At 37.9% G+C, this 26,449-nt stretch overlaps 1 protein-coding gene across 1 annotated transcript in view; it reads left to right on the forward strand.

The window, feature by feature from the left end:
* Positions 1-26,449, forward strand: part of SLC45A1 (solute carrier family 45 member 1) — a 75,277-nt gene that overhangs the window by 41,781 nt on the left and 7,047 nt on the right. Inside the window, exons 5-6 of the mRNA XM_053689884.1 lie at positions 17,484-18,217; positions 20,712-20,865. Of these exons, the coding sequence (XP_053545859.1) occupies positions 17,484-18,217; positions 20,712-20,865 (888 nt within the window). The remainder of the gene's footprint in view (positions 1-17,483; positions 18,218-20,711; positions 20,866-26,449) is intronic.

Here is a 26,449-nt window from a genome sequence, read left to right on the forward strand (position 1 = left end):
TGCTGAATGGCATCCCCCTGGACAGATGTGGTCGAGAAAGCCACCATAGAAGAGAATTTCTGGTCTCTTGATCCAGATTCAGAGTAGGGGACAAATCTGAGTAATCCCCATTCCACTGACTTAGCATGCACAATTGCAGCGGTCTGAGGTGTAGGTGTGCAAAAGGTACTATGTCCATTGCCGCTACCATTAAGCCGATCACCTCCATGCATTGAGCCACTGACGGGTGTTGAATGGAATGAAGGACACGGCAAGCGTTTTGAAGTTTTGTTAACCTGTCTTCTGTCAGGTAGATCTTCATTTCTACAGAGTCTATAAGAGTCCCCAAGAAAGGAACTCTTGTGAGTGGAAAAAGAGAACTCTTCTTTTCTTTTACCTTCCACCCATGCGATCTTAGAAATGCCAGTACTAACTCTGTATGAGACTTGGCAGTTTGAAAGCTTGAAGCTTGTATCAGAATGTCGTCTAGGTATGGAGCTACCGAAATTCCTCGTGGTCTTAGCACCGCCAGAAGAGCCCCCAGAACCTTTGTGAAGATTCTTGGAGCCGTAGCCAACCCGAATGGAAGAGCTACAAACTGGTAATGCCTGTCTAGGAAGGCAAACCTTAGGTACCGGTGATGATCTTTGTGAATCGGTATGTGAAGGTAAGCATCCTTTAAATCCACTGTAGTCATGTACTGACCCTTTTGGATCATGGGTAGAATTGTCCGAATAGTTTCCATTTTGAACGATGGAACTCTTAGGAATTTGTTTAGGATCTTTAAATCCAGAATTGGTCTGAAGGTTCCTTCTTTCTTGGGAACCACAAACAGATTTGAGTAAAATCCCTGTCCGTGTTCCGACCGCGGAACCGGATGGATCACTCCCATTAGTAACAGATCTTGTACGCAGCGTAGAAACGCCTCCTTCTTTATTTGGTTTGTTGACAACCTTGACAGATGGAATCTCCCCTTTGGGGGAGAGGATTTGAAGTCCAGAAGATATCCCTGAGATATGATCTCTAGCGCCCAGGGATCCTGGACATCTCTTGCCCAAGCCTGGGCGAAGAGAGAAAGTCTGCCCCCCACTAGATCCGTTCCCGGATCGGGGGCCCTCAATTCATGCTGTCTTTGGGGCAGCAGCAGGTTTTCTGGCCTGCTTGCCCTTGTTCCAGGACTGGTTAGGTCTCCAGCCTTGTCTGTAACGAGCAACAGCTCCTTCCTGTTTTGGTGCAGAGGAAGTTTATGCTGCTCCTGCCTTGAAATTACGAAAGGAACGAAAAACATAATTTATGCTTACCTGATAAATTCCTTTCTTCTGTAGTGTGATCAGTCCACGGGTCATCATTACTTGTGGGATATTAACTGCTCCCCTACAGGAAGTGCAAGAGGATTCACCCAGCAGAGTTGCTATATAGCTCCTCCCCTCTACGTCACCTCCAGTCATTCGACCAAGGACCAACGAGAAAGGAGAAGCCAAGGGTGTAGTGGTGACTGGAGTATAATTTAAAAAATATTTACCTGCCTTAAAAAACAGGGCGGGCCGTGGACTGATCACACTACAGAAGAAAGGAATTTATCAGGTAAGCATAAATTATGTTTTCTTCTGTTAAGTGTGATCAGTCCACGGGTCATCATTACTTGTGGGATACCAATACCAAAGCAAAAGTACACGGATGACGGGAGGGATAGGCAGGCTCTTTATACAGAAGGAACCACTGCCTGAAGAACCTTTCTCCCAAAAATAGCCTCCGAGGAAGCAAAAGTGTCAAATTTGTAAAATTTGGAAAAAGTATGAAGCGAAGACCAAGTTGCAGCTTTGCAAATCTGTTCAACAGAGGCCTCATTCTTAAAGGCCCAAGTGGAAGCCACAGCTCTAGAGGAATGAGCTGTAATTCTTTCAGGAGGCTGCTGTCCAGCAGTCTCATAAGCTAAACGAATTATGCTACGAAGCCAAAAAGAGAGAGAGGTAGCAGAAGCTTTTTGACCTCTCCTCTGACCAGAGTAAACGACAAACAGGGAAGACGTTTGTCGAAAATCTTTAGTTGCCTGTAAATAAAATTTAAGGGCACGAACTACATCCAGATTGTGCAAAAGACGTTCCTTCCTCGAAGAAGGATTTGGGCACAAGGATGGAACAACAATCTCCTGATTGATATTCCTGTTAGTGACTACCTTAGGTAAGAACCCAGGCTTAGTACGCAGAACTACCTTATCCGAGTGAAAAATCAAATAAGGAGAATCACAATGTAAGGCTGATAACTCAGAGACTCTTCGAGCCGAGGAAATAGCCATTAAAAATAGAACTTTCCAAGATAACAACTTTATATCAATGGAAGGAAGGGGTTCAAACGGAACACCCTGTAAAACGTTAAGAACAAGGTTTAAACTCCATGGTGGAGCCACAGCTTTAAACACAGGTTTAATCCTGGCCAAAGCCTGACAAAAAGCCTGAACGTCTGGAACTTCTGACAGACGCTTGTGTAACAGAATGGACAGAGCTGAGATCTGTCCCTTTAAGGAACTAGCGGATAACCCCTTTTCTAAACCTTCTTGTAGAAAAGACAATATCCTAGGAATCCTAACCTTACTCCAAGAGTAACCTTTGGATTCGCACCAATATAGGTATTTACGCCATATTTTATGGTAAATCTTTCTGGTGACAGGCTTCCTAGCCTGTATTAAGGTATCAATAACTGACTCAGAAAAACCACGCTTTGATAAGATCAAGCGTTCAATTTCCAAGCAGTCAGCTTCAGAGAAGTTAGATTTTGATGTTTGAAAGGACCCTGAATCAGAAGGTCCTGTTTCAGAGGGTAACGACCAAGGTGGACAGAATGACATGTCCACCAGATCTGTATACCAAGTCCTGCGTGGCCATGCAGGCGCTATTAGAATCACTGATGCTTTCTCCTGTTTGATTCTGGCAATCAATCGAGGAAGCATCGGGAAAGGTGGAAACACATAAGCCATCCTGAAGGTCCATGGTGCTGTCAAGGCATCTATCAGGACCGCTCCCGGATCCCTGGATCTGGACCCGTAGCGCGGAAGCTTGGCGTTCTGTCGAGACGCCATGAGATCTATCTCTGGTTTGCCCCAACGTGGAAGTATTTGGGCAAAGACCTCTGGATGAAGTTCCCACTCCCCCGGATGAAAAGTCTGACGACTTAAGAAATCCGCCTCCCAGTTCTCCACTCCCGGGATGTGGATTGCAGACAGGTGGCAAGAGTGAGACTCTGCCCAGCGAATTATCTTCGATACTTCCATCATTGCTAGGGAGCTTCTTGTCCCTCCCTGATGGTTGATATAAGCTACAGTCGTGATGTTGTCCGACTGGAACCTGATGAACCCCCGAGTTGCTAACTGGGGCCAAGCCAGAAGAGCATTGAGGACTGCTCTCAATTCCAGAATGTTTATTGGAAGAAGACTCTCCTCCTGATTCCATAGTCCCTGAGCCTTCAGAGAATTCCAGACAGCGCCCCAACCTAGTAGGCTGGCGTCTGTTGTTACAATTGACCAGTCTGGCCTGCTGAATGGCATTCCCCTGGACAGATGTGGCCGATAAAGCCACCATAGAAGAGAATTTCTGGTCTCTTGAATGGAATGAAGGACACGGCATGCATTTTGAAGTTTTGTTAACCTGTCCTCTGTCAGGTAAATCTTCATTTCTACAGAATCTATCAGAGTCCCCAGGAAGGGAACTCTTGTGAGTGGAAAGAGAGAACTTTTCTCTTCGTTCACTTTCCATCCATGCGACCTTAGAAATGCCAGTACTATCTCTGTATGAGATTTGGCAGTTTGAAAGCTTGAAGCTTGTATCAGTATGTCGTCTAAGTACGGAGCTACTGAAATTCCTCGCGGTCTTAGTACCGCCAGAAGAGTGCCCAGAACCTTTGTGAAGATTCTTGGAGCCATAGCCAGTCCGAATGGAAGAGCTACAAACTGGTAATGCCTGTCTAAAAAGGCAAACCTTAGATACCGGTAATGACTTCTGTGAATCGGTATGTGAAGGTAAGCATCCTTTAAATCCACTGTGGTCAAGTACTGACCCTCTTGGATCATGGGCAAAATTGTTCGAATAGTTTCCATCTTGAACGATGGAACTCTTAGGAATTTGTTTAGGATCTTTAAATCCAAGATTGGCCTGAAGGTTCCCTCTTTTTGGGAACTACAAACAGATTTGAGTAAAACCCTTGTCCTTGTTCCAACCGCGGAACTGGATGGATCACTCCCATTAATAAAAGATCTTGTACGCAGCGTAGAAACGCTTCCTTCTTTGTTAGGTTTGTTGACAACCTTGACAGATGAAATCTCCCTCTTGGGGGAGAGGATTTGAAGTCCAGAAGGTATCCCTGAGATATGATCTCTAACGCCCAGGGATCCTGAACATCTCTTGCCCAAGCCTGGGCGAAGAGGGAAAGTCTGCCCCCCACTAGATCCGGTCCCGGATCGGGGGCCCTCAATTCATGCTGTCTTAGGGGCAGCAGCAGGTTTTCTGGCCTGTTTGCCCCTGTTCCAGGACTGGTTAGGTTTCCAGCCTTGTCTGTAGCGAGCAACAGCTCCTTCCTGTTTTGGTGCAGAGGAAGTTGATGCTGCTTCTGCTTTGAAATTACGAAAGGAACGAAAATTGGACTGTCTAGCCTTGGCTTTGGCCTTGTCCCGAATAAGGTCTGCCCTTTGAAAGGAATATTAAGCAATTTAGATTTAGACGTAACATCAGCTGACCAGGATTTTAGCCACAGAGCTCTGCGTGCCTGAATGGCGAATCCTGAATTTTTAGCCGCAAGTTTAGTTAAATGTACTACGGCATCTGAAATAAATGAATTAGCTAACTTAAGGAATTTAAGTTTGTGTGTGATGTCATCTAGTGTGGATGATTGAAGTGTCTCTTCCAGAGACTCAAACCAAAATGCTGCTGCAGCCGTGACAGGCGCAATACATGCAAGAGGTTGCAATATAAACCCTTGTTGAACAAACATTTTCTTAAGGTAACCCTCTAATTTTTTATCCATTGGATCTGAAAAAGCACAGCTATCCTCCACTGGGATAGTGGTACGCTTAGCTAAAGTAGAAACTGCTCCCTCCACCTTAGGGACCATTTGCCATAAGTCCCGTGTGGCGGCGTCTATTGGAAACATTTTTCTGAATATAGGAGGTGGTGAGAAAGGCACACCGGGTCTATCCCACTCCTTAGTAACAATGTCAGTAAGTCTCTTAGGTATAGGAAAAACGTCAGTACTCGTCGGTACCGCAAAATATTTATCCAACCTACACATTTTTTCTGGGATTGCAACTGTGTTACAATCATTCAGAGCCGTTAATACCTCCCCTAGTAACACACGGAGGTTCTCAAGCTTAAATTTAAAATTTGAAATGTCCGAGTCCAGTTTATTTGGATCAGAACCGTCACCCACAGAATGAAGCTCTCCGTCTTCACGTTCTGCAAACTGTGACGCAGTATCAGACATGGCCCTTGCATTATCAGCGCACTCTGTTCTCATCCCAGAGTGATCACGTTTACCTCTTAGTTCTGGTAGTTTAGCCAAAACTTCAGTCATAACAGTAGCCATATCTTGTAATGTGATTTGTAATGGCCGCCCAGATGCACTCGGCACTACAATATCACGCACCTCCTGAGCGGGAGATGCAGGTACTGACACGTGAGGCGAGTTAGTCGGCATAACTCTCCCCTCGTTGTTTGGTGAAATATGTTCAATTTGTACAGATTGACTATTTTTTAAAGTAGCATCAATACATTTAGTACATAAATTTCTATTGGGCTCCACTTTGGCATTAACACATATAGCACAGAGATATTCCTCTGAATCAGACATGTTTAACACACTAGCAAATAAACAGCAACTTGGAAATACTTTTCAAAGTAATTTACAAATAATATGAAAACGAACTGTGCCTTTAAGAAGCACAGAAAATATTATAACAGATAAAATAATTAAGTTATAGCATCAATCTTTGTCAGAATATACAGTTTTAGCAAAGGATTGTTCCCCTCAGCAAATGATAACTAACCCAGGCAGCAGAAAAAAATACACAAATAAACGTTTTTTATATCACAGTCAATACAATCAGCACAGCTCTGCTGTGAATGATTACTTCCCTCAAAAAAGACTCTTGAGATCCCTGAACTCTGTAGAGATGAACCGGATCATGCAGGAAGAAAATGAACCTCTGACTGAGTTTTTCTGATGCATAGTGAAAGCACCAAAATGGCCCCTCCCCCACACACATAACAGTGAGAGGGATCAGTGAACTGCTCTAATTTAAATCAAAACTATTGCCAAGTGGAAAAAAAGTGCCCAAAACATTTTTTCACCCAGTACCTCAGAGAAAAAAACGTTTTTACATGCCAGCAAAAAAACGTTTTACCTCAATAATTAATTGTCATTTAAAACCTATTGCAAGTCCCTGCAAAATAGGTTAAGTCTATGTATACAGTTTAAAAGCCAGAGAAGTACCATTTCCCAGAAAACTGAAGTGTAAAATATACATACATGACAGCCTGATATCAGCTACATCTACTGCATTCAAGGCTGAGTTTACATTATAACGGTATGGCAGGATTTTCTCATCAATTCCATGTCAGAAAATAATAAACTGCTACATACCTCTTTGCAGATTAATCTGCCTGCTGTCCCCTGATCTGAAGTTTACCTCTCCTCAGATGGCCGAGAAACAGCAATATGATCTTAACTACTCCGGCTAAAATCATAGAAAAACTCGGGTAGATTCTTCTTCAAATTCTACCAGAGAAGGAATAACACACTCCGGTGCTATTATAAAATAAACTTTTGATTGAAGATATAAAAACTAAATATATCACCATAGTCCTCTCACACATCCTATCTAGTCGTTGGGTGCAAGAGAATGACTGGAGGTGACGTAGAGGGGAGGAGCTATATAGCAACTCTGCTGGGTGAATCCTCTTGCACTTCCTGTAGGGGAGCAGTTAATATCCCACAAGTAATGATGACCCGTGGACTGATCACACTTAACAGAAGAAATTAGACTGTCTAGCCCTAGGTTTGGCTCTGTCTTGAGGCAGGGCATGGCCTTTACCTCCTGTAATGTCAGCGATAATTTCTTTCAAACCGGGCCCGAATAAGGTCTGCCCTTTGAAAGGTATGTTAAGTAATTTAGACTTAGAAGTAACGTCAGCTGACCAGGATTTTAGCCACAGTGCTCTGCATGCCTGAATGGCGAATCCGGAATTCTTAGCCGTAAGTTTAGTTAAATGTACTACGGCATCTGAAACAAATGAATTAGCTAGCTTAAGTGTTTTAAGCCTGTTTGAAATCTCTTCGATAGTAATTGAGTCAAGAGTCTCTTCCAGGGACTCAGACCAAAAAGCGGCCGCGGCCGTGACAGACGCAATACATGCAAGGGTTGCAATATAAAACCTTGTTGAACAAACATTTTCTTAAGGTAACCCTCTAATTTTTTATCCATTGGATCTGAAAAGGCACAGCTATCCTCCACCGGGATAGTGGTACGCTTAGCCAGAGTAGAAACCGCTCCCTCCACCTTAGGGATCGTCTGCCATAAGTCCCGTGTGGTGGCGTCTATTGGGAACATCTTTCTAAATACAGGAGGGGGGGAAAAGGGTACACCGGGCCTATCCCACTCCTTAGTAATTATCTCTGTAAGCCTCTTAGGTATAGGAAATACGTCAGTACTCGCCGGTACCGCATAGTATCTATCCAGCCTACATAATTTCTCTGGAATTGCAACGGTGTTACAATCATTCAGAGCCGCTAATACCTCCCCTAATAGAACGCGGAGGTTTTCAAGCTTAAACTTAAAATTAGAAATGTCTGAGTCCACTCTATTGGGATCAGAACCGTCACCTGCAGATTGAAGCTCTCCGTCCTCATGTTCCGCATACTGTGACCCAGTATCTGACATGGCCCTAGTATTATCAGCGCACTCTGTTCTCACCCCGGAGTGGTCACGCTTCCCTCTAAGTTCTGGTAATTTAGACAAAACTTCAGTCATAACATTAGCCATGTCCTGCAATGTGATTTGTAATGGCCGCCCTGAAGTACTCGGCGTTACCATATCACGCACCTCCCGAGCGGGAGATGCAGGTACTGACACGTGAGGGGAGTTAGTCGGCATAACTTTCCTCTCGTTGTCTGGTGAATGATGTTCAATTTGTACAGATTGACTTTTATTTAAAGTAGCATCAATGCAATTAGTACATAAATTTCTATTGGGCTCCACTTTGGCTTTAGCACATATAGCACAGAGATATTCATCTGAGTCAGACATGTTAAACACACTAGCAAATAAACCAGCAACTTGGAAATACTTTTCAACTTAATTTTCAATAGTATGAAAAAACGTACTGTGCCTTTAAGAAGCACAGAAAGTTATGACAGTTGAGTAACAATAAAACGGATAAACTATAATCAAATTCTTTCCGGTAAAAATACAAACTTAGCAAAGGATTGCCCCCATTAGCAATGGATAACTAACCCTTAAATAGCAGAAAAAAAATGTACAGATATAACGTTTTTTATCACAGTCAAAGCTCTATCTCACAGGTCTGCTGTGAGTGATTACCTCCCTCAAAATAACTTTTGAAGACCCTTGAGCTCTGTAGAGACGAACCGGATCATGCAGGGAAGAAAAACAGACTTGTGACTGAATTCCTGATGCGTAGTAAAAGCGCCAAATTAAGCCCCTCCTCCTCACACACAACAGTGAGGGAGATCAGTAAACTGTCATAAATTAAATAAAATGCCCGCCAAGTGGATAATTAGTGCCCAACACAATTTTTCACCCAGTACCTCAGAAAATTAAACGATTTAACATGCCAGCAAAACGTTTAACCTCAAATAAATAAATTGTCACAGAAAACCTACTGCTAGCCGTTCTCACTGCAATATAGGCTAAGGTTTTATTCATACAGTATCATTCCGGTGAAGTGCCATTCCCCAGAATACTGAAGTGAAAATATACATACATGACAGCCTGATACCAGTTGCTACTACTGCATTTAAGGCTGAACTTACTTTATATCGGTATTTGCAGTATTTTCTCAGTCAATTCCATTCTCAGAAAATAATAAGCTGCTACATACCTCTTTGCAGGTGAACCTGCCCGCTGTCCCCTGATCTGAAGTTTACCTCACTCCTCAGATGGCCGAGAACAGCAACATGATCTTAACTACTCCGGTTAAAATCATATAGAAACTCAGGTAGATTCTTCTTCAAATTCTCCCTGAGAATGAACAACACACTCCGGTGCTGTTTTAAAATAACAAACTTTTGATTGAAGTCATAAAAACTAAGTAAAATCACCACAGTCCTCTCACACATCCTATCTATTAGTTGGGTGCAAGAGAATGACTGGGTGTGACGTAGAGGCGAGGAGCTATATAGCAGCTCTGCTGGGTGATCCTCTTGCACTTCCTGTTGGGGAGGAGTTAATATCCCAGAAGTAATGATGACCCGTGGACTGACCACACTTAACAGGAGAAATGATGTTTTACATTAATTGATTTCTTTTAAAAAGAAAATCAGATCCATATTTCAAGATGATTCCTTTCTGATTGGCATTTAAAATGAAGAGAAACTAATGATATTATTTCTCTAATGCCTGTGTGTATACCAGTGCATATTGCGCTTTGTTTAGAAGCTGTCTGTATGCTTTCTTTACATAAATGAATTGGTCCTTATCTGAGGGTTTTATCACCATCTTGCGTGACATTTATTATTTAAGAGCATGTCTTTAAGTCTTATACAAATTATCCAAAACCACATCATTTAGTCTCCAGTTCTAAACATCTTACAAATGTCTGAAAAATTGGCACCAAAGGAAGATGGGGTATGTATGAGGAACCAGGTCTTAAATTAGAGCTCACAGGACTTGATTCAATCTCATCACCTTTAACACACTGTTAATTATAAAGCCCCCCCCCCTAAATTAAATAGTCACCTTATCCTGAAGAAAATTCAAATCATCAGTCATATCACATCCTGCCCAACGTTTATTTAATACCAGCTTTATTTAATAAAACTGCAGGTTCTTAAAAAGACAGCTCTATCAAAACCCAAAAAGAAACAAAATAATAGACCTTTTTTTCAAAAGTTTAATATGGGAGAGAGATAAGGAAAAGTGTTAACGATTCACAACCATAATTTCATTAACTGCCTTGTTAAGACTTCCTGGGTATTTTTGAGGATGGTTCCTACTGGGGTATTTCTCTTGACTTTCATCTCTAAAACCACCTCTGCATCCCCCCCTTCCTCTAGTCTTCCTCCTAAAGCGACCTGTTATGTACATAACCTTACAGCAGAACTACTGATGTCTCCCTCAAGATCTAATTTAATGCTACCTAAGTTATAAGACGATCTAGAAAACTGTGAGTTATGGTAAATATAGTCCTTGTTCTAAAAATGTTTTGTGGTATGAATAGATGGAGTAGCTTTGTGAAATGGCACTGAACTACTTTTAAAGTCAGTAGTTATGAGTTTTACACTACAAAGCCGTAGCATAAAACTCATAATTGAAGTGCTAAAAAGTACACTAACACCCATAAACTACCTATTAACCCCTAAACCGAGGCCCACCTGCATCGCAAACACTATAATAAAAATATTAACCCCTAATCTGCCACACCCGACATCGCCGCCACTATAATAAACATATTAACCCCTAAATCGCCACACTCCCACCTCGCAAACACTAGTTAAATATTATTAACCCCTAATCTGCTGCCCCCAACATCGCTGCCACCTACATTATACTTATTAACCCCTAATCTTCCGCTCCAGACATCGCCACCACCTACATTTTATTAACCCCTAAACTGCTACCCCAATATCGCCGCCACCTACCTACATTTATTAACCCCTAATCTGCCGTCCCCAACGTCGCCGCCACTATTCTAAATTTATTAACCCCTAAACCTAAGTCTAACACTAACACCCCCTAACTTAAATAAATCTAAATACAAATTACTATCATTACCTAAATTATTCATATTTAAAACTAAATACTTACCTATAAAATAAACCCTAAGCTAGCTACAATATAACTAATAGTTACATTGTAGCTAGCTTAGGGTTTATTTTTATTTTACAGGCAAGTTTGTATTTATTTTAACTAGGCAGAATAGTTACTAAATAGTTATTAACTATTTAATAACTACCTAGCTAAAATAAATCCAAATGTACCTGTAAAATAAAACCTAACCTAAGTTACACTAACACCTAACACTACACTACAATTAAAGGGCCATAATACCCAAATGTTGAAACACTTGAAAGTGATGCAGCATAGCTGTAAAAAGCTGACTAGAAAATATCACCTGAACATCTCTATGTAAAAAAGAAAGATATTTTACCTCAAAAGTTTCTCAGTAGCCACATCCCATTGTAAAGGACTTCTAAGCAACAAATCAGTATGTCTGTCCCGGGACAGCAGAAGGAGCGAGCTTTTGTGCACACTCATCTTATTTCCCTATTCAGTGTAAGGAAGTTTACCATGAAATCTCATGAGATCACAGCAAAAGAATTCATGACCTCAGCACTGTTGATGCTGATTGGCTGCTGTTCATTTCTTCATTTATTTATTTTTTACCTGCAGCTGAGCAACAGCTGAGTATAACTTTTTACACAGAACTTACTCTGCTGAGCTGAGGAAATTGTGAGGTAAAATATCTTCCTTTTTTACATAGAGATGTTCAGGTGATATTTTCCTGTCAGCTTTTTACAGTTATACTGCATCAGTTTCAAGTGATTTAGCATATGAGTATTATGTCCCTTTAAATAAATTCCCTACAGTAAATACAATTAAATAAATTAAATTAAATTAGCAAAATCACAAAAAAAACACTAAATTACAGAAAATAAAAAACAAATTACAAGATCTTTAAACTAATTACACCTAATCTAATAGCCCTATCAAAATAAAACAAGCCCACCCAAAAAAAAAAAAAACTAGCCTAAACTAAATTACCAATAGCCTTTAAAAGGTCCTTTTGCGGGGCATTGCCCCAAATAAATCAGTTCTTTTACCTGTAAAAAAAAAATACAAACAACCCCCCCAACAGTAAAACCCACCACCCACACAACCAACCCCCCAAATAAAAGCCTAACTAAAAAAACCTAAGCTCCCCATTGCCCTGAAAAGGGCATTTGGATGGGCATTGCCCTTAAAAGGGCATTTAGCTCTATTGCTGCCCAAAGCCCTAACCTAAAAAATAAAGCCACCCAATACACCCTTAAAAAATCCTAACACTAACCCCCGAAGATTCATTTACCGGGAGAAGTCTTCATCCAAGCGGCAAGAGGTCCTCAACGAAGCCAGCAGAAGTGGTCCTCCAGACGGAGAGAAGTGGTCCTCCAGACGGGCAGAAGTCTTCATCCAGACGGCATCTTCTATCTTCATCCTTCCGACGCGGAGCGGCTCCATCTTCAAGACATCCGGTGCGGAGCATCCTCTTCAAATGACATCTTCTTCGGAATGAATATCTCTTTAAGTGACAACAGCCAATCGAAATTAAGGTAAAAAAAATCCTATTGGCTGATGCAATCAGCCAATAGGATTGAACTTCAATCCTATTGGCTGATCCAATCAGCCAATAGGAATTTTTTCTACCTTAATTCCGATTGGCTGATAGAATTCTATCAGCCAATCGGAATCTAAGGGACGCCATCTTGGATGACATCACTTAAAGAGATATTCATTCTGAAGAAGATGTCGTTTGAAGAGGATGCTCCGCGCCGGATGTCTTGAAGATGGAGCCGCTCTGCGTCGGAAGGATGAAGATAGAAGATGCCGTCTGGATAAAGACTACTGCCAGTCTGGAGGACCACTTCTGCCGGCTTTGTTGTGGACCTCTTGCCGCTTGGATGAAGACTTCTCCCGGTAAGTGAATCTTCGGGGTTAGTGTTAGGATTTTTTAAGGGTGAATTGGGTGGGTTTATTTTTTAGGTTAGGGCTTTGGGCAGCAATAGAACTTAATGCCCATTTAAGGGCAATGCCCATCCAAATGCCCTTTGCAGGGCCATGGGGAGCTTAGTTTTCTTTAGTTAGGCTTTTATTTGGGGGGTTGGTTGTGTGGGTGGTGGGTTTTACTGTTGGGGGGGTTGTTTGTATTTTTTTTTACAGGTAAAAGAGCTGATTCCTTTGGGGCAATGCCCCGCAAAAGGCCCTTTTAAGGGCTATTGGTAGTTTAGTTTAGGCTAGGTTTTTGTTTTTGTTTTGGGTGGGCTTTTATTATTTTGATAGGGCTCTTAGATTAGGTGTAATTAGTTTAAAGATCTGTAATTTATTATTTATTTTCTGTAATTTAGTGTTTGTTTTTGTGATTTAGCTAATTTAATTGAATGTATTTAATTGTATTTAATGTAGGGAATTGATTTAATTGTAGTGTAGTGTTAGGTGTTAGTGTAATTTAGGTTAGGTTTTATTTTACAGGTAAATTTGTATTTATTTTATCTAGGTAGTTATTAAATAGTTAATAACTATTTACTAACTATTCTACCTAGTTAAAATAAATACAAATTTAACTATTAGTTATATTGTAACTAGCTTAGGGTTTATTTTACAGGTAAGTATTTAGTTTTAAATAGGAATAATTTAGGTAATGATAGTAATTTGTATTTAGATTTATTTAAATTATATTTAAGTTAGGGGCGGTTAGGGTTAGACTTAGGTTTAGGGGTTAATAAATTTAGAATAGTGGCAGCGACGTTGGGGGCGGCAGATTAGGGGTTAATAAATGTAGGTAGGTTGCGGCGACATTGGGGGGGAGATTAGGGGTTAATAAATATAATTTAGGTGTCAGCGATGAGGGGGGCAGCAGATAAGGGGTTAATAAGTATAATGTAGGTGGCGGCGATGTCCGGAGTGGCAGATTAGGGGTTAATAAGTATAATGTAGGTGTCAGCGATGTCAGGGACGGCAGATTAGGGGTTAATAAGTGTGAGATTAGGGGTATTTAGACTTGGGGTTCATGTTAGGTGTAAACATAAAATGTGTTTCCCCATAGGAATCAATGGGGCTGCGTTACTGAGCTTTACGCTGCTTTTTTGCAGGTGTTAGACTTTTTCTCAGCCGGCTCTCCCCATTGATGTCTATGGGGAAATCGTGCATGAGCACGTATAACCAGCTCACCGCTCACTTAAGCAGCGCTGGTATTGGAGTGCGGTATGGAGCACAATTTTGCTCTACGCTCACTTCTTGCCTTTTAACGCCGGGTTTGTAAAAACCTGTAATACCAGCACTGCAGGGAAGTGAGCGGTGAGAATAACGTGCAAGTTAGCACCGCACCCCTGTTACCGCAAAACTTGTTATCTAGGCGTAAGACTCTTGAGCCTTTCACCAGATTCTGCCACAAATCTCTACCTTTTTGATGTCACTATACATATTTTTCTCAACTTAGTAGTTATTTTACCCCTTGGCTGCAAGTAACATACCAATAAATAATTTGACCTCTTTGATTAACAGTAACACACAAACAGAAGTGATTTGTAATGCGCTGAGGGAAAGGAGATCTTTTACCTTTAGCTAACACTCAGAGGGGGATATTTATCAAAGGTCTGGCGGACCTGATCCGACGGTGCGGATCAGGTCCGCCAGACCTCGCTGAATACGGAGAGCAATACGCTCTCCGTATTCAGCATTGCACTCACAAGAGCTGCTGGTGTAACGCCGCCCTCTGCAGATTCACAGCCAATCGGCCACCAGCAGGGGGGTGTCAATCAACTTGATCGTACTCGATCGGGTTGAATTGCAGCGATGTCTATCCGCCTGCTCAGAGCAGACGGACAGGTTATGGAGCAGCGGTCTTTAGACCGCTGCTTCATAACTGCTGTTTCTGGCGAGCCTGCAGGCTCGCCATAAACACGGGCCCTCAAGCTCTATCCGGAGCTTGATAAATGGGCCCCAGAGACTTTAAAACAAAAAAGAAAACATTTACGTGTCCAGTTTTTTTATGAAGATTTTACTAGAAAGCCTGCTAAAATACTGGACTGTCTGGTTAAATACTGGACAACAGCGAACTTAATTGTCATTTACTCAAATACTGAACACTTGTAACCATTCTAGAGCTGCTTCAGTAGTAATGTACTGGAGAGCACATTTAGAGGGCAGGGAAAGCACCAGAGGCAACAGTGACTTCTGGGTGTTGTTTTTAAAAATTTATAGTTTTGCTTATTTTTACATAACATTGTTCTGATTTTCAGACTCCTAACTAAGCCCAAAAGTTTTAGATATATACTGATGTCTACAAACTCCTGCTTGCTCCTGTTTGTGTTCTTTTCATATATGGGGGGTCTGCCCTTCCTGTTTTCTCAGCCCCTTTCACTGGGTGTCCCAGCCTCACCTCATCAACAGTGCTAAATTAGGAGCTTCTAAGTACATATTTAAAAGGTTTTATACTGGATTTTTATATCAGTATCTGTGCATATTCTTCTTTATAGTAGTGTCTATTACATGCAGTTATATGAAAAATGGTGTATACTGTCCCTTTAAAATTAAATACATTTTTAAAGGCACTATAAGTTGGTGATGGACTTTTAAATGTGTTTGAAAGCAAAGATCACAGAAGGCTAAAACTACATTTTAATTATAGGGATAAACAGGGTTGTTTTTTTTCGCTATGGCATTTTGAAACGTTCTACAGTTTTTGTTTTTTGTATAATGGATATCCTTGTAGTGAGCTTTTTTTGTTGTTATGCATATGAGATGTGTCACTTTTCATTAACATGCCATAAGCATTGTTGTATATGCTTGATGGAAATGTTTAGAGTTTTCTGTCCCTTTTAAGAAAATCAGTAGTTAAAGGACCTGTAAATACAGTAGATTTGCATAATCAACAAATGCATAATAACAGGGCAATGCAATATGCAATGCAATACAATAGCACTTAGGGGCCGATTTATCAAGGGCCGAATGGCCCCTGATGCCTCTGTTTCCACACAAGCCTTCAGGCTCACCGGAAACAGCAGTTATGAAGCAGCAGTCTTAAGACCGCTGCTCCTTAACTGGTCCGCTGCCTCTGAGCCTGCGGACATCAATCCGCCCGATCCTATAAGATCGGGTTGATTGACACCCCCTGCTAGCAAACGATTGGCTGCGAATCTACAGGGGTCAGCATTGCACAAGCAGTTTCGCTGTCAAAATTCAGTGATATCTGGCGGACATGATACGCTACAGCGTATCATGTCCGTCAGACTTTGATAAATCGGCCCCTTAGTCTGAACTTCAAATAAGTAGATTTTTTTCTAACAAATTTCAAATATGTGTCTATTTCCACTCCTCCTGTGTCATGTGACAGCCATCAGCCACTCACAAATGCATATACATATTTTCTGTAAAATTCTTGCACATGCTCAGTAGGAGCTAGTGACTCAAAAATGTAAATATAAAAAGACAGTGTGTTAATGGAAGTGAATTGGAAAGTTGGTTAAAATTGCTGCTGTATCTGAATCATGAAAGTTTAATTTTGAATTGAGTGTCCCTCTAAAGAGAAAAATGACAAGGTTCTATCCATTAACCTAACAGAAGAATTGATAGATGGTAAGATTTTGCCCAGTTATACACCCATACAATTATTACCTAATAATAATATTGGAAAATTAATACATTCTACACTTTAACAGGACAAAAAACAAACAAAGAATGTCTTTCATGATTCAGAAAGAGCATGCAATTTTAAACAATTTTCTAGTTTACTTGTATTATCAAATTTTCTTCATTCTCTTGGTACCTTTTGTTGAAATCCAGGGACATAAGCTCAGAAGTGCACGTGTCTGGAGCACTATATAGCAGCAGTTTTGCAGAATGTTACCCATTTGCATGGACACTAGATGACAGCACTATTTCCTGACATGTAGTGCTCCAGACACCTACCTCAATATTTCTTCAACAAAGAATAACATGGGAACAAAGCAAATTTGATAATAGAAGTAAATTGAAACTATTTTAAAAAATGGTATGCTCTATCTGAATCACAAAAGAAAATACTTGGGTTTAATATCCCTTTAAGTCTTTTTTTAAAGGGACACTGAACCCAAATTTTTTATTTTGTGATTCAGATAGAGCATGCAATTTTAAACAACTTTCTAATTTACTCCTATTATCAATTTTTCTTTGTTCTCTTGCTTTCTTTATTTGAAAAAGAAGGCATCTAAGCTATTTTTTGGGTTCAGAACCATGGAAAGCACTTGTTTATCTGTAGGTGAATTTACCCACCAATCAGCAAGAACAACACAGTGTGTTCACCACAAAAGGGCAGGCATCTAAACTTACATTCTTGCATTTCAAATAAAAATACCAACAGAATGAAAAGAATTTGATAATAGGAATAAATTAGAAAGTTGCTTAAAATTGCATGCTCTATCTGAATCACGATATAATTTTTTTTGGGTTCAGTGTCCCTTTAAAGCAATCTTAATATCAATTAAGAATATTATATACTTATTCTATGGTTTATTTTGTACAGTTTAAATGTAATGTACTTTTGCAGGACTTGGTGGTGGATTTGGCTATGTCGTTGGTGGAATAAACTGGAACAATACAAGATTTGGAAAAGCAATGGGTGGACAATTGAGAGTTATTTATATCTTCACTTCAATAGCGCTGACCATCACCACAATTTTAACTTTAATTAGCATTCCAGAAAAAACTATCCAATCGTTCATAAAAAAGAAGAAGGTAATGAAAAGTCCAAGTCTTCCTTTGCCTCCTTCACCGCCTGTATTTTTTGAAGAAAGTGAAAATCTGAACCCTAGTTCCCGGAACTCAGCCCATTTGTATGCAAGTTTTACAAGTCCAATCTCCCCACTTAGCCCTCTCACACCAAAGTATGGAAGCTTTCTTAGTAGAGACAATTCCTTAACTGGAATAAATGAATTTGCTTCCTCTTTTGGAACCACAAATATAGACAGCGTCCTTATAGACTGCTTTACAGGAGGGCATGAGTGCTACTTAGCACCTTCTAGTAGTTTACCTAGACAAGCCAGTAGTCTTCCTCGAATACCTGAAAGCTTGTACTGCAGTGGGAATGGTGTCTTGGACTCTGGAGAGAATATTTCAACGCCTGGAACCGAAAGAGAACATTTAAGTGTTGGATCTCTTGATGCAAAACAGAATCGATCGTCTGGAATTTTGAAACGGCCGCAGTCGTTAGCTATCCCAGATATAATCACTGGAACATGTTCTGAAAGTAGCAGGAGGCGAAATGTGACATTTAGCCAACAGGTAAACTTAAAATTGATGTGATATTTTATGCAACAATACATTTATTGTCTTGTTAAATATTTAGAAATGCATTTAATTTTATTTGGAATGTCTCAAAATCTATAAGAAAAATCAATATAGTTTTTTTTTCATTTAATAACACAAGATTAATTTCTGTGATATAGGACTCCATATATCAAGCTGCTCAATGCAGCTTTGGAGCTCTTGCAGTGCAGGTTCATATGAGAAAGCAAGAATGTAAGCTTAGGAGCCGGACCATTTTTGGTTCAGCATCTGGGTAGCGCTTGCTGATTGGTGTCTAAATGTAGCCACCAATCAGCAAGCCCTACCCAGGTGCTGAACCAAAAATGGTCCAGCTCCTAAGCTTACATTCTTGCTTTTTCAAATAAAGATAACAAGAAAATGAAGAAAAATTGATAATAGGAGTAATTTAGAAAGTTGCTTAAAATTGCATGCTGTATCTAAATCATAAAATTTAATTTTGACTAGACTATCCCTTTAACTTTTCCTCCCACTCACTGGTGATAAATATAATACTGCCAACTCGAGGCAATAACGGATGGACAGGTTCCCTATTTGGAGACATTACCTTAACTAAACATTGATAAACAGAGTCCTAACTTAGATTATCTCAAAGCCTATCCTCAAGCAAATCTAACACATCCCACAGGTCAGCCCCTGTAGGTAAATACATAAACCCATGTTTAGTTGATTAAAATATTTGTTTCCTTAGCATTATTTTCAAGATGAGTTAGTTTGTGACTTTAACCTGCATCTCTCCAAGTAAGTTTGGTTTTAGGGAAAATATTAACAAATACTTCACAATAAAGATTGATTTGTTTTTTCCTGCCAATGAGTTTCAGTTCTTGTTGAATTGTACATTTATTTTCTACCCAAATCAATACTCATTTGCAGTGGAAATATGATTTATTTATTTTTTAGCAAAAACAAATAAAGAGGTCAAATGAAAAATGTAAAAAGTACAATAGTGAAATAATTTGCAAAATATTTTTATTGATTTTTTTTCTGTGAAATCCAAATTATTTTCTACAATCAAGAACATGGGCAATCGTGTTTCTTTAAAAGTGTAAATATAATGATTTATAAAGATTATGAAGAGGATTCAGCTCTTAGGCATGGTGATTTAATCCTGATGCTGTAGTCACACATAGCATATGTGCGTATGCCGCTGAAACAGTAACAATGTTTTCTAGATGCATATTTGCTAATGGAAGTATTTAGCAAAAATGGTGCTGTTTAACAAGTAAAATGCAACCATGTGTATTTAAATTTTTAACGTTCTATCCCTTTGTATTGCTTTTACCAATAATTATTCATTTAAAATAAAGACATATACAGTATATATAATACTCAATTGAAATCATTGTTTTCTATATAAAGGGGTCTATTTATGAAGCAGCGGATTCTGCTTCTGACCCGCATCGCTTCAGGCACACCTGAAGCTGAAGTTAAGAAGCAGCGATCATAAGACCGCTGCTACTTAACTCATCCGCCACCTCTGAGGTGGCGGACAGCAATCAGCTCGTTCGGATACGATCGGGTTGATTGACACCCCCTGCTGGTTGGCCTCGAATGTGCAGGGGTGGTAGAAGTGCTTGTGCAATGATAAATGCTGAATATATATATACTCTCCAGCACCTTTGTATCAAACGGGTGACAACGCCATTCAGGACTCCACACCAACAAGTCCCAAATACAATGTAAAAAAAGAGGCAGATGGCAGCACTCCAGAATAAAAGATGTATATTTATTTACATCTACTCCAAACATACATAGAACAACAACGTTTTGGGTGTTATCCCTTAATCATGTTGTACAACATGATTAAGGGATAACACCCTAAACGTCGTTCTTCTATTTTGTTTGGAGTAGATGTAAATAAAAGTACATCTTTTATTATGTGTTAAATGTTATGCAGAAACAAAATCAGTTATCAAACCTTATACTCTGAATCTTCATTTTTAACATATACTGTAATATAAATATATAAATATGTCTATGGGAAATAATGTTCAGATTAAGCAACTGAAAACTACATTTAAATTTGTATTTCTTATATCTAATATTTGAAACCTTTGACCAGCAGAATGGATGTCAAGGTGAACATTTGTTCTATCATTCAAATATCAAAATGCAAACTTGTACCCCTACCTATGCCTACGCCAAAAACACACAATTTGGGTTCAGCACTGTGAAAGTAATGTCTAAAAATGTAATGCTACAACTATTAGATTTTTAATCCTAAAACATCACTCTCCGTAAAAAAAAATGTTTTGAGTCAGTATCTAGTTTGAGTAACATTGTTTTTCTAACAAATTTGGTTCAAGCAGAGAAATGTAAACATTTGTGTTATGATAGTTGCTATTCTTGTCAACGAGGAAATCTTAAGGTAATTCTGCATGACTTATTGTTACATGGTTTGATTTCTAGGTATTTCTGTATTGTATGCTGATATGGAGTTCTTATGGTGCAGGTGGCTAATATATTGCTGAATGGTGCAAAGTATGAGAGTGAGCTTAATGGATCTACTGAGATGTCTCAGCGACCACTATCAATGAGACTACTGTGTTCATCCATCTGCCATATGCCTAAGGCACTACGTAACCTATGCATTAATCACTTCCTAGGTAATTCTCATTAATTATCTATTTTCTGTATCCACAGCTAAGCATATCAGCTTTATTAGTTTTCCTAGTTACTTGGGTATGAGCTACAACAAATCTAGTTCTGAATTTCTAAAATAGAAAAAATAAATGTGTAGCACTAACTGTAAGATTTTATATTTTAGGTTTAGTTATTAAAAAATATCTGACTTTGGATTGGGGTAACATTTTTAGTTCACATCCCTTTAACCTTTTGCTTTTAGAAGTTTGGGGGCATTGGTGACTATTTCATCATAATAAATAAATAAAACTTTATAAATGTAAAATTATGATTTATTTATTATTTATTTCCAAAAGGAACCAAACAAAGTTTTACATTAAATGACCAGTAAATACAGTAGATTTGCATAATCAACAAATACATGATAAAAAGACAATGTAATAGCACTTAGGGGCCGATTTATCAAAGCGTCAATCTCTGTGCATTCGCTGGCGTCAATACGCTCGCCAGACATTTACATACAATGCCCTTATTTATTAAAAACATGCGCGTCAAGTACAGAGCGATGAGCATCGGACTGTTGATAAATAAAAGTCATCGATGTCGCAGTTATTCTGTTTTTTCCAACTTTATTTATACCATTTCATTACTGTCCATGAACAAGCACATTTCTCTAAAGCTAATCTTTTATTTTTCATCTGTTAATGTCCAAGAAATAGCTAGATTTATACCTTTACAAACAATAATATCTCAACAATAGTTATTTTCAATTTATTTGTTATAAAAAAACTAATATAGGATATTTTCATATAAATTAATGTATATTTGTATTTCTAGAAATCATGATATGCCTATCTCATGTTTTTGTTTTTTTTAATGATTATTAATGCTAGAATTTGTACATATATCTTTGCACATACTTCTGTGTGTGTATATATGTATGTATGTTATTTCAGAAATCTTTTGAAAACATATTTACATGTCCCTAAATTCCTTTTTTTGTTATAAACAATGTTGTTTTTTATTTCTCTGTATTTATTTATACCACTATATGTATATAGTGTAAATATATTATTATTCTGATCAAGAATAATTGTGAATATAACATGTACTCAGGATATCATATGTGTTTATTTGCAATCAATTGATATTTTAAGATTTTAAGAGCTGGGCCAGTTTTCTCTCTGCACCTGTGTAACTCCTCCTGATTGCAGTCTAGTTTTAAACACCACCCCTACACAGGTATTATAAAATGGGCTGGCATATAACATGACATTTCTAATAAAAAAGAAAGTCAAGAGAAGGAAGAAATATACTGAAAATAGCATGACAGTAAAGAGGTGATTTTAATTTCTGCTGTATCAGATTCATGACAGTTTAATGTTAGGTGGACTATCCCTTTGAGCCATCAGTTTAACATTATATTGAATCAAACATCATTCGATTTTTAAAATGATTGTCTAAAATATTACACTGTGTGTCCTAATGTCATCATCAATGTTTAACTTTAATACTAATTTCACATATACATACTTTCAAAGTATAATACACAATGTAACAAATGACAAATGGCACAAGTTCTGATGAGTAATCAATGACACAAGTATCAAACTATTTGATTCATTTGATAGTCAAAAATGTATATTTCAATCAGATTGGCTGATGTCATAAATCATGTGATTATGCATTTCCCAATCAAAAGTGGTGGAAAACTTCACTAGTTTGTGTGGGTTGTTTATGAGTTTGCGTCAAATTTGGTGCGAAAAGTGTCAAATTTGGTGCAAAGTGGAGAGTGGGACTTGTATTACATGCGTTAATCATAGTGCAAATAGATTTATCCAAAAACGAAAGTTAGCTATATTATGTAAATGTATTAATTTCATTTGTATCCCTATATCTACTAGTGCACCAAATTTGAAGCAATAATATTGTCCCCTTGCTTTGTAATGAGACACAAAGATGTAATGTTACAGACTCCATTCAGGAGGCCAGTAAACAGATTAAATGTTACCGGTTAAAACAGGAAATAAGGAGAATGGGTGTGTACTTCACAGAATCCTCAATGGTTATATTTTTTTTTAAACATATATTTGTTTGCAATTGTATTCCAGCAATAAAGTTTTGCAGTTTTATTCAAACAATAAATGTTTTGCAATTGTATTCAAACAATAAAGTTTTGCAATTACATTCAAACAATAAAGTTTTGCAATCTTAATAACCAAGTAACATGTAATTTGTGCTTATTTATCATAAATATTAAATATGCACAAATGTATTTTTCCCTACAGTATTCCTCTATCACTTTTCATGTAAATCAATCTCACAAACTTTACATTCTTATCTTTATACAAGGGAATGTCATACATAACAGGACATGTAATAAATCTTTTCTAATAGAAAACAATAATGTATCAAATTCTCTGCATATAAAGTACATTTAACTGTAAATAACTGTCTCTGTGTCAGACAGTGCTGTTACCAATACACATTTTATATTAACATTAACATTATATAGCATTTAACACCAATGAATACTGCATTAATAAAATAATTTACAAAGTATTTGCAATGAATACTACATGATGACGTCACTGCGCAACTTTATTTATACTTAATGTTAAAGGGACATTAAACCCCATTTTTTTTCTTTTATGATTCAGATAGAAAATACAATTTTAAACAACATTCAAATTTACTTCTATTATCTAATTATCTTCATCCTTTAGATATCTTTTGTTGAAGAAATAGCAATGCACATTGGTGAGCCAATCACACAAGGCATCTGTGTGCAGCCACCAATCAGCAGCTTCTAAGCCTATCTAGATATGCTTTTCAGCAAATTATATCAAGAGAAATTAAGCAAATTAGATAATAGAAGTAAATTAGAAAGTTGTTTAAAATTGCATGTTCTTTCTAAATCGTGAAAGAAAAAATTTGTGTTTCATGTCCCTTTAAGTATAGGAGCAGGGGGCATGCTGCTTAGAAGCCTGTATCTCAGGCATCTAAGCAGCTACAGACCCCCAAGACCCACCATTGGAAAGGTAACCGTCTAACCTTTCCAACAGTGTAAGTCTTGGGGGTCTGAAAAATAAAAATAAAAAATTGTTAAAAAAATAAAAATAACATTAAAAAATCTTAGCACCCAGGTGGGAAAGTGCTTAGCACTCAAAGGGTTAATAAAATAATTTAGAAGTAACTGGAATGAATAATACATTAAAGGGCCACTAAACCCAAAATCTTTCTTTCATGATTCAGATAGAGAATACAAATTTAAACAACATTACAATTTACTTCTATTATTTATTTTGCTTCATTTTTTAGATATCCTTATTTGAAGAAAAAGCAATGCATATGGGTGAGCCAATCAAATGAGGCTTCTGTGTGCAACAACCAATCAGCAGCTACTGAGCATATCTATATATGCTTTTCAGCAAAGAATATCAAGAGAATAAAACAAATTAGAAAATAGAAGTAAATTAGAAATATGTTTAAAATGCATTATCTTTCTAAATCATGAAAGAAAAAATGTGGGTATCATGGCCCTTTAATAAAATAATTTAGAAGTAACTGGAATGAATAATACATTAATAAAATAATTTAGAAGTAACTGGAATGAATAATACATTAATAACATAATTTAGAAGTAACTGGAATGAATAATACATTAATAAAATAATTTAGAAGTAACTGGAATGAATAATACATTAATAAAATAATTTAGAAGTAACTGGAATGAATAATACATTAATAAAATAATTTAGAAGTAACTGGAATGAATAATACATTAATAAAATAATTTAGAAGTAACTGGAATGAATAATACATTAATAAAATAATTTAGAAGTAACTGGAATGAATAATACATTAATAAAATAATTTAGAAGTAACTGGAGCCTTACAATCTTATGTTGATTACCTCAGACATATTTACAGATCAACAGATTCATTAAATAAAGCAATATTAACATATCTCTCTTTCTCCCATCTGACAGTGTGCACATGTAATAAAGCTGTACATAGAATATCTCTTTTACACCTGAGGTGTTTTGTGTGGTATTTCTTTAGGCATACCTGTTAAACAGGAAATAAGGAGAATGGGTGTGCACTTCACAGAATCCTCAATGGTTATGAGGTAAAACAAAAACAGTCTCATTGCTCCACCCATGATCTCCCACAATCCTTCAGGATCATAAGTCCATGTCAAAATTAGAGTCCTATGCTCTCACAACAGAGAGTTGCATTCTCATAGTAAATTATTACAAAATAGAAGTCCTATGCTCTCACAACAGTGAGTTGCATTCTCATAGTAAATTATTACAAAATAGAAGTCCTATGCTCTCACAACAGAGAGTTGCTTTTTCATAGTAAATTATTACAAAATAGAAGTCCTATGCTCTCACAACAGTGAGTTGCATTCTCATAGTAGATTATTACAAAATAGAAGTCCTATGCTCTCACAACAGAGAGTTGCTTTTTCATAGTAAATTATTACAAAATAGGAGTCCTATGCTCTCACAACAGAGAGTTGCATTCTCATAGTAAATTATTACAAAATAGGAGTACTATGCTCTCACAACAGAGAGTTATATTCTCATAGTAAATTATTACAAAATAGGAGTCCTATGCTCTCACAACAGAGAGTTGCTTTTTCATAGTAAATTATTACAAAATAGGAGTCCTATGCTCTCACAACAGAGAGTTGCATTCTCATAGTAAATTATTACAAAATAGGAGTCCTATGCTCTCACAACAGAGAGTTGCATTTTTATAGAAAATTATTACAAGCACCATATAAAACAAATACAATTAAACAAACATCTTTCAATATAAAACATGAATATTGCATAAAACAATATACAATTGTGCACATATATTTTATGTCTCACATGTAACATAATCCATAAGTACTTTTATTATGTAATATCAGGCATCCCAACTCTCCCTGAAGTTCAGGGAGTCTCCCTGATTGTAATAGCGACTCCCTGATGCCAGCAAATGGAATGCAATCTCCCTGAAACTCCAAGTACCATGATCCAATGTGGTCCAAATCCGGAAAAGTGTTTCTTTAAGGAATTCCTTTAGTTGCTGGGACGTTATAGAAACCTCAAAGCATCAGTAACCAAAAAGCCTCCACTGATTTTAATAAAATAAAAACACAAATACTACCTTATTTACTGCACGTAATTAAACTTCGTATTCTAAAATATTTATGCATTCAACAAGCGTACGATCTCTGGAAAATAGGTTTGTTGTATGTGGTTGTGCAATAAAGCTACTTTTTTTTTAATGTGACTTTAGTGGGAAGCTACTTTAATGATAAGTCCCTATCTTATTTAGGGTTTCAAGGTGTCCAAGATATAACTGGGAGATGGGGGGGGGGGGGGAGTTTTTGCAGGTTGGAATGTCTGTAATATGCTTCATTCTTTTGCAGCATCGAACATAACCTTTCTGTGTTTTCAAACTCCCATTGATTTCTATGGCATTCGCGGCCTCAAGGGTGGCGGTTTGAACTATAGGTGCGCTGCGGCGGAATAGACGCGAGTGTACCTGTTGAATGTTTGATAAATTCGGAAGAGGGTAAAATACAGTTGAATCTTAATTCGAAAA

The sequence above is a fragment of the Bombina bombina genome, chromosome 8, assembly GCF_027579735.1.
Source record: "Bombina bombina isolate aBomBom1 chromosome 8, aBomBom1.pri, whole genome shotgun sequence".
NCBI classification, from domain to species: Eukaryota; Metazoa; Chordata; class Amphibia; order Anura; family Bombinatoridae; genus Bombina; species Bombina bombina.